Raw genomic sequence first — 10,110 nt, 5'->3', positions numbered from 1 at the left:
TGTGTCAGCATGTGTATGATGACGTGATGGCCACGTTTCTGTTGGCAATTTGTTTTTACTACTGGCTCTATGAGGGATAGTTGCTGCTGAAGTGGAGGTAAAACGGAGTACTCTCTTGATATAGGGTACTGGTCTTAAGATGTTAAAATGATTCTTTTTCAGCAACAAAATTCTTGAAAGAATTACCTTCCTGCCAAGGCAGAAGTAGTAGTCCCCAGCACACGGTGGAATTCGATCAGGTATATAGCTCATGTTTCAACGTGAGAAGGGCACAAGCATATTTCATTGTAAATGGGCAATGAAATTTTAGTCTGGATGCGCGTAGTCCAATACTCAGATATTTTTTTAATTTGCTTTGGACAGACGAGGACAATGTGGCACTGCACTCAGTTAAGTTTAATAAAGTCCTTCCCGTGCCTGATAGCGCATAGGGCGGCGCCCATCTCCGTTTCAGTAGCCCTGGGCCACACAACGCAATAACTACAGCAGGAGGCTAGTCCACTGGTAGTGGTGTGTGTTCAACTTCAATACTCTTTCCCGAATGCTGAGTGATAAGCAGAGAAAGCAGCATTTTTAAAGTCTTTGGTATTACTCGGCCGGGGATCGAACTCACGACCTACCGAATGCAAGGCGAACACTCTACCCACTAGGCCACTGCGCCCCGGCGTAACGTATTTTAACAGTGCTGGTGCCACATACAAAGTACAGATACTTGATAGAAGGGAAATGTTATAGTAGTATTTCATTTCCCCTACCGAACTCAGGTACCCATTTTTACACCTGGGTGAAGTGAGGAAGGTCGTACAAAGTGTCTTTCCCAAGGGCACAACGTTGGGGCACGGCGAGTATCGTACTCGAGACCTCTAGGTTTCGAGTCCAACACTTGTACTCTACCAGTTACGCCACACACGACGCCACTACTTAGATTGCTAGTCGTTGGATGTCATCCTAAATTAAAACATTGGGTGACACATGTGGAGTCATGTGTTGCCATCATGATGCGTTATCTTTCGGGCACGTGGTATGGCCAATTTGGCTAACTGCGTGAAGACCATTCTAACCTCAGGCTAGCACATAATCGTTAGTAGGAAGACACTTGTCAATAGCAATCCCTTGTGGGCTTTAAAACACTGGCCATGGGCAAACTATCAACCTTTGCAGCGCTCAAAGTGTTGTTTGCCCGTATCAGAATCCCCAAATGTCTCCGCTGACGAACATTAAGGCCCACTGCTCCACCCGTAATGTGTTTTTCGTTAATTCTAGGGATTGCAAACTTGTGCACTTTGATAGTGTAGTGCCTGCATCGCGTTTTCCTTCACCCACGCACTAAAATCTTCTACCTGTGATAGATTTCATGTAGTTGTTATCCCCCCATGAGTCCCCTGAAGTAAGTGTTGTGAAACGCGTACAGGTACCCGACGCAAAATCTCATCTCAGCGAGGATCACGCCTCAAACTTGCCGACAATGTGAGCGATAGAAGCGACCTGAGCCTGCTTCGCTCGCCGTGGTTACGAGAAATGTTCTTGTGCATTTTTCTCCGCCAGCAAATTGACTGGAGCTTATATCTGTACGTCACCCTTGCACGTATGCATGATTCCGTTTCATTTACTCGTCTGGTCTAGAGTGCAAACTGAAATCCGCTGAAACTAGTGTCAACAATATCATTTTTCTGGACAAATCCACATCTGCTTCAGGGTCCTTGGTAACAAGTATTGTATTTCCTTACATAAAATACTTAAATGCACCCAAATATGGAATGATTCTAAATGTAAGTCCTCTACGCTAATATTTCACGCCAACTTAAGTAACAGGTGAGATGTTTTTAAAGGTTCAATGACCTCTTTATTATGCATTTCTCGCCTCGCTCTTATATTTTCAATCTACAATATATTCCTCTAATGCCAGAGTTAATATACTTAAATTCTTTTCATTGTCCTCGATATTCAACTGCGCAAGAACAAGTAAAAGCAACCATGTAAGAAGATTATGTGAAGTAGATTATGTGAAGTAGATTTCCGGAGCACATTCATCTCCGAAGAAAAGTAAGAGTTATGGTTACCTTTAACATTCCGTGCAAAGGGAAGGGTGAGCTTTACAAAGTATCCCGGATCGCAAACGATTTGATATATTGGCATACGTTTTTGCAAGGTAAACCTTTCTTGTCTCAAGTGCCGCTCACCTATAAGCGAATAATTCCGCTCGTGACGTGTGTAAGTTGAGCACTACGTGCGCAGGTTCCGCAAAGAACGCGGCAATAACGTGTGTCTGGGGAGCGCAAGTCAACTGTACAGGGGTGGCAACCGTCGACATAGTCTGGTGCGCAGAGCTGAGCCTGAACATAATAGATGTCGACGTCACACAAAAACTGGGCTAGAAAAGCAGGAACTTTCCTCAGGGGCTGCCAGACTGACTGTGTGAAGCGACTGTGGGATACACGTCCTCTACTCGTACAACGGTGTGAAAGAACAGGTAGGTGCGAACATCAGCGCGGCGGGTGAAGGCGCAGCGATGGGAGCCAGCGGGCCGCACACCACGCTGCCGGCCGTGACAACAGGAGGCCCCTGGAATTTCAGCACCACGAACAGCACCACGCCTGGCGGGGATGTGCCTGACAAGGTCCTGCACATCCTGCTGCCGGTTCTGTACTCCATTATATGTTGTATCGGACTAACAGGGAACACGATTGTCATTTACGTCGTTGCCCGCATGTCCCGCGCGCGAACAGTGGCCAACAGCTACATTCTAAACCTCGCCATCGCGGACGAGCTGCTCCTGCTGTCCATGCCTTTCATCTGCGTCATGTACGTGACCTTGGACTGGCCCTTCGGCCCGGTCATGTGCAAGCTGGTGCTTACCGCAGATACCGTCAACCAGTTTGCCAGCGCCTTCTGTCTCACCGCCATGAGCATCGACAGGTACCAGGCGGTGGTCCACCCCATGACGTCCCGAGGGTACCGCACCATCCGCCGCGCTGTCCTCATCAACGTGGCCATCTGGATCCTGGCTCTCGTGGTCGTGTCGCCCTCCTTAGTATTCACGGGTCTGCACGAGTCGGAGGGAAATGTCTACTGCAACATGCTCTGGCCCGAGCCCGCGGAGGCCTGGGGGGTGGCCTTCATCGCCTACAGCAGCCTCCTCGGCTGCGCGGTACCGCTGACCATCATCACCGTGTGTGCCGTCTTCATTGTCCGCTCGTTCCGCCGCCATCGCCACAGCAAGAGGAGAGGCCAGGCCCGGGACTCCCGGCAGATCTTCCGCAACCGTGAGCGGACCATCACGCGAGTCGTCTTCGCCGTGGTCGTCACCTTCTTCGTCTGCGTGTTGCCCTTCTACATCTTCAACATCGTCAACCTAGTGTCCACCATGCCCATCTCGCAGCACAACAAGTGGCTCTTCCACTTCGTCGCGTCGATGTCTTACGGGAACAGCTGCCTGAACCCGCTCATCTACATCGGGCTGAACAGCCACTGCAGGAAGAACGTGTGGGAGCTGTGCTGCTCCTGGACAGGGCTGGACACCTCCCGCAGCACGGGCCTGGTGCAGGTCACCTCCATCCGCCTCAGCTCGCTCTCCCGCGCACAGAGTGACCGGCGGTAACGCTCACGCCACCAGACGAGGCCATGAGACCCATGAACAAACCTACTTGACTTGCTTGACGGTAAAAATGCTAAATTGTTTTCACAAACCCGCACCCCCAGACATTATATAAGTGTGTGTAATGCAGCCAAGTGTGATAAAATCATCTTAGGAAATACTTCAGGATGTACTCATGTAAGTATTTTCACCTTAGTTTGACCAGGGTCTCAAACTTAATTACAAAACATCAACTTTCGTCTTTATGCGCACGCAATGTGCCGCAGATCGAAGTTCTAGTTTATGGGAACCTCTTTGCAGAGAATGTTATCAATTTTTACGATTTATGTTATCTCTTGCTAGATATGTCTCAAAATGTCGAACGCTGTGGATCAGCTTCATTGTGTATTCACAAAAGATGCTATTTTTGGACGTTCTGTAGGGTGTAAGTATGAGTAATGTCGTTATGTTTCTGATAAGAATGGAGTCTTTATGGATCACTCTATTGCCCCATGCGAGCAAAATAGCACCGTAGCACACATTACATGTGTGAGATAGTATTTTTTAACGATTCTCTCAGAAGTCGATATGCATCTTAGATAGTAGTGAACGATGTACTACGTGTATGTACTTGGAGACTCAATATAGCTATAATCGGAGATCAGAATACACACATGTACCCAAGACAAAAGATATACTGTGAAGGAACAACGCGAAAACGCATGAAACCATTCACCTGTTTGTCAAGTAAATGTGTGCTGCTAAAATGGCTCACACAAATATTCTAGCTGTAGATAATAGAACGGTTACTAAAAGGGTGTTGCTTTTAAGATAATGAAACCATATATTTGTCTTAAGACGAATATATTTGGAAGCTATTCACCTTGTTCTCGTCTTGTTCTTTTAATGGTATTGGAGTCTTGTTCTTTTAAAGGTAGAGGAGCAAGTCGCACAGATGCGAATTTGATTGCAGACAAACGCAGAATACACAAACGCACACGACTAGCATACACATACGGGAGTATTTCTGAGGACAACTGGTTTTACCGGATATGAGGAAAATAGAAAGGAACAAATATTTGAAGAATCATCAGAAGCACTGTCTATTTATAGATTTGAAAGACTGACGCATTTCCTTGAGTCAATTTATCCAAGCTGTCTTGATTAATCCTAATATTACAACGCATGCCCAGTGATGTGGGAAATTTGTCTGGAAATCGACCCCCTCCGCGGAGTACAAGCGCCATGCATGACTAATACAGCTTGAGAACTTGGTTACTCATTGTTAACTCAATGAAACTTGGTTTTGGTTTTGCTTGACATGGGCAGCAGCAGCATCAAAGTAAAAGCAAACTAATGCGTTCTGCAGAAATTCAAAGTTATCGGTGCAAATGAAGGATGGCGCATGAGGCGCTGCTTGATCATTTCCCTGGAATGTACGAGAGAAACGGTTACGGTACACCCCAAGACGATTAACCCGAGTACTGGTATGATACGCAGAAAGCCCATAATTGTGACTTCGACTAGGGTCGAGTAAAAGCCCACTCGTGTGGAACTCCCCGTGGTCTCATTCCATGACTGTTGCTAATGCATTCCTGCTATGCGGCAACATTGAGAAAGCATTAGACGATCGTTAGACTGCAAGTGCCGCAGTAAGCCGGATAGCGACGCATTGAAAACACGGCTTTCCTGGCAAAACGGAGAATAATCCATCACATCCTTCCTGAACCTTTTGTTCAAACCTGTTCGACTGCACGGTTTATGATAGGCGTATTCTCCATACAGCATCCGGTATTATGAGTATTGTAAGAAGAGCCAATTAACTCCAATTCAACTTAAGACTGATTGCCCACACTTCGGTCAAAACATATGAATGAGTTGACGCTGAGTTGACGTATACCTCAGGTATTACAAACGCGTTGGGCTAATCTTTTTTGTACATTGCTTATGTGGGCTTAAGGTCTGAGATGCACAGAAACTTACTATTCAATTTAACCCAGTTAACTTAAGGTGCGCTCCCACCGCACTTGCGTGAAGCTTATGTCACTGCGGGGTTCGACAGATACTCAACGAATTTCAGAGATGAAGAACGAATTTTCTTTCTTTTTGTGCATTTTGTCGTCTTCTAAGTCATACTTTTACGTATTACGCAATATCTAAATTATAAAAAATCGGACACAGTGACGCAGTGAACGAACCCCGCAGTGACGCAAGCTTGACACAAGCGCGGTGGGAGCGCACCTTAAGGGAAATCGTTAATATGAACAGGGCTCGAAATACCACATGCATTGAGCTTGACGCCCGTGAAGCAATCGGTACCAGAGGGTACTGACCGGACAGTACACTTGAATCTAAAGAAAGTTTTGTGCTTGTGAGACGTCACTTTGTTGATAGATGCTTGGGTTGATAACCTTCACCTACGTTCTTGTTATAACCATTCATTCAGCCTACGGACGCTGAACGTCGACATTGCCCTAATGATAACAGAGGCCAGTCGTGCAGCAATTTACTATAGTAGAGGGATACACGCTTTGTTAATAGATGCTTTGGCTGATAACCTTTACTTAGGGTATCTCTACTCAGCCTATGGACGTTTATCGGCTTTACCCTAATGATAATAGAGTAAACGTCCTTGCCCGTGAGCGCTTCCCGCTCCTACTACTTCTGCGTTCTGTGGCTGTAAAGACTACAAAGCCTGGACTCCCGCTCCATATTGTGGACTCCTTGTGAAGAATCGGCGGCTTTGGCGGCTAACTGTAGCCCCCAGGTGGCGTTAGTTCATCCCATCACGCCGGGTAAATGGAGTCTCTGAAAGATAAGGCCGGGCGGCGGGCTCCACAGGTGGGCGGGACCGCCACGAGTACATGTACCGTTTACTGATTAACCGCTGCGGAACGGTTTCAACAAGCAACGACATTTTTAGACTAGCTCTATCAGACTGTTGGGAATAATTGTGAAAATTTGCCAAATGGACTGAATGATTTGAAAGAGGAGTTCCAAATACGTGGCTCCTTTGCCGGCTAACTCCTTGGGCAACTGTGACCATTCTGCTCATTTTTATATATCATATTTCAAGCAATCTAAGACCTAAATAGTCTTATGGGGACTGCTAAAGCAGACAAACAGACTCAACATGTGGGAGGATCCTCGGAGAGTACATGCGTGGTTTACATCTTCGGGTGAGGGACAGTGGCAAGAACAGTTTTAGCAAGGAGATAAGATTTTATAGCAACGTGCTAAAGCATAGACTAAGTTGCTAGACTAGTACTCAAGGTCGCCAATTATGCTGAATGATTTGTTGTAGGAGTTAAACGGCCAAAGAGTCACACATTAGCAGCTGACTCCTCTAGCAAATGACAAATCGCTCGTCTGGTCTTGGCAATTTGTTTTATTGTTTTTCAAGCAAGCGGACAGACACGAAAGTGTAATGGACGAATTCAAAGACCCAATCTCCCAGTAACGCATAGTCACATGACCTCGACAGGACAACCCAAAGGCTAGCAATCCCGAAGTTGTCGATTTTGTGTGAAGAAGGCTCGTATGTTCCACAATGACACCCTTCCCTCGGGCACACCACTATTGGATTTTTCTTCAATAAACTCTCATAGGCCCACTGTCACATTTAAAACAACCCTCGTCGTCCCTCGGGTACAAACTATACGTGGTATCAAAGTTACTAAAGCCCACACCATATATGCTGTATATGGTGGCATCGTCCATATGTGTTTCGACTATCGATAGCTCTGGCTACACAGTTGTGCAAGCACCACAGTGAGTAGGGGGTGGCAATCCACTCGTAGTTATGTACTTATTTCCATAAATAAATGCTGAGTGCTAAGTGGAGAAAGCAGGAAAACTTTTACACAGCAGTGTCGCACTTTAGCGATACTCTTATATGGCGATAGCGGAACAAATGGACAGAATATGCAACCGTGATCAGAGAAAGAATACACACAAAAAGAATACACTACAGTACATAGCTATAACGTTACATGCATGCCGAAGCAAATTCGTTCAGGCGGCAGGCTAGCTGATGGGTTCTTAAGACTGGAAAAGTCGCTCCACTGCACCACGATATGGACCATGTCGGCCTTTTTGTCTCTTCAAGTCAAGTTGGATTTTTTTACTCGTTGCTAGCCATGTTTTGGCTGCCGTTTCTTTACCAGTGCGCCATTGAAGTTTAATAGCACTAATAGCTATAGCGGCAAAGGGAGGAAGATCTTACCTCTGCTGCGACATTCGTTTTTTCCTTCGGGCCCTTGTTGTGGTTAATGGCACATGGGGTAGCAAGATTCCTTCCTGTTTCAAGAACAGGGTACAGGGAGGGGTTGACGTGCTTTAACGTGCTGGAGGCACCTCCTCGAAAACAGGGCCCCATTTTACGCCCATCTACGAACAAAAAGCATGATACAAAACACACTAAACACAAGACGTAAAGAGAATAGTCCCTGTCATTATTTTTATATATTTTAACGTATAAATGTCAATTTTTCGTCTCCACAAAAACACTCCGGTCGGGCCCGGTTTGGAAATGTGACGTGAGCCTAACCAGGATTGAGCCGGGGTCTGCCAGTTTCCAGCAACAGGTAATTGGGACCCTGAGCTCAACTGTGAGGCCGGTACCAGTTGAGCTACAGAGACATCCGTCTTCAGCCTTTTCACCGAACTCTCATACATCTATGACGGGGTGACGATAAAACGTTTAGTGAGTTATGAAAGATAAAGCACCGCTTGAATTGTAGCGGCGAACTTCCCATTTCGCCTAACGAAGTGACGTCAAAGTGAGAAATCTTCATTTCCCCTCACACGGGCTCAGTGAAGGGGAAGCATTAGGCGTAACACGTCCTGTCAGGGGTGCTGCGTCTACTCGTTACACAAGTACCACCTGTAGATTTCTTGTTATGTGGTCTCCAGATGGTTTATTTGAAGCTGTTTTTCATGCAGTAGCCTCCATCAACCTGCAGTAGTCTCCATCAGCGATGACACAGATTAGGCTCATTGTGGAGGATGGTCATGACACGTTTGCCGGCTGGTGGGGAAATCTGACGACAGGGAAGGGATTCACTGTCTCGCTATCAATGTGTGTGCATTTTAATGGAAACATGCACGTACTACATTAATGCGTTATCTAGATGAAACTATATTACTTGCCAAGAGGCTATTAGGCTGTCATGTTGACAGACGTCGGAGGATCACATAGTCAGGAAGAACCCTGCAGATAAGTGAAAACGGGTATAATAATATACCGGCTTTGAGTGGATAGACTGCAGCAAAAAATAAAGAATCCCTCTATCTACAACTGCACTTGAAATATCAGATTAGTGCGTGCGCACAATATTGAGTTATCCATTTGTCGGTGGAAATTGCAGCACATTAAACATCTCGGTATGGTTGAAATTTTCTTGGATATGAAAGGAGGTCTCTTGACATATATCATCGCATTTCTGCACAAAAGAATTCTGGTTATCCAAGGACCAACAGCGGAGGTGCAGTGATGGGAAAATTGCTCTGCTGAAAGTTTATGGCAACCTGATTTGTTGCCTTTTGATTGTCATGAATAGATTTTGGGATTATGTCTCCTCTTCCAAGGTCATACCAGTGAATGTACGTGACCTCCCTGTAATCTACCTCTCGTCTACCTCATTAGTCTACTCGACAAACTGGATTAAAGATAACACATGCAACACTGATTCACCTTTATCCGCGGGGAAACCTATATCCGTTGTTCTTAAAACAGGGCATTTGGGGAAATCAAGTCGGCGGACGGTGGTTTCAAATGGCGATATTTTTACAATATTTCAGCTAGAAACTACTGCTTGTCTTTTCTGAAAACTACGAATATAGGTTACCCTGCGGATAAAGGTGAACTAGCGTTAATTGTAGTTGCGGTTTGTGCAATATTACCGTTTTATGGAACGACCTTGTCGCCACGTTCGTAAGAGGTCGTCAAGTAGAAATTTCGAGCTAATTGTGTGGCATTTTAAATGCCAGAAAGGCCGTTTAACAACATGTGTCCAGTTACCTGATGGCGCCAAATTGGTATATCTATGGGCAGGGAAACAGACAGGATAGGATACTAACTCTTATATGGTCATGTTTATATAATGGCCGTGGATGGGCACGTTTAGATGTTATCACGAAAGCACTCCCCGTGCATTAACAGAGTAGAATGCTCTGCCTGCCTCAGAAGTGGAGAGCCCACGGTTCAGACGTTAAAACCCACGCAGGCTAACTGCCTGTACTAGCTATAGCCTCTCCCACAGTGATGCCCAATTACGTTGGTCAAATGAGGGTGCCTTTGAGGAGTTTTAAATGAATGTTAAAGCCGGGTACATTCGTACCAGAATTAAGGGATGAGCTGGGCCATTTGTTAACTCAGCTGATACCGACCTAACTAATTACTGCTATGGTGACAGGGCTGATGCATATGGTAACGTTATACTATCAAAAACCTAGATACAGTTGCGCATTATCACAATAATGGTGTGATTTATGCAGGTTCTTCGTGTATGGACACCTCAGCGGAGCCTATTTGT

At 45.8% G+C, this 10,110-nt stretch overlaps 1 protein-coding gene across 1 annotated transcript; it reads left to right on the top strand.

Moving 5' to 3' along the window:
* Window positions 1–880: 880 nt before the first annotated feature.
* On the top strand, window positions 881–4,400 carry LOC118409449 (somatostatin receptor type 5-like). Its single transcript, XM_035810485.1, has one exon. It carries the CDS (start codon window positions 2,510–2,512, stop codon window positions 3,596–3,598), a length of 1,089 nt encoding a protein of 362 aa, XP_035666378.1. The 5' UTR covers window positions 881–2,509; the 3' UTR covers window positions 3,599–4,400.
* Window positions 4,401–10,110: the final 5,710 nt, after the last annotated feature.

Source organism: Branchiostoma floridae, chromosome 1, assembly GCF_000003815.2.
Source record: "Branchiostoma floridae strain S238N-H82 chromosome 1, Bfl_VNyyK, whole genome shotgun sequence".
NCBI classification, from domain to species: Eukaryota; Metazoa; Chordata; class Leptocardii; order Amphioxiformes; family Branchiostomatidae; genus Branchiostoma; species Branchiostoma floridae.
This window is presented reverse-complemented; position numbering and strand designations above follow the sequence as displayed.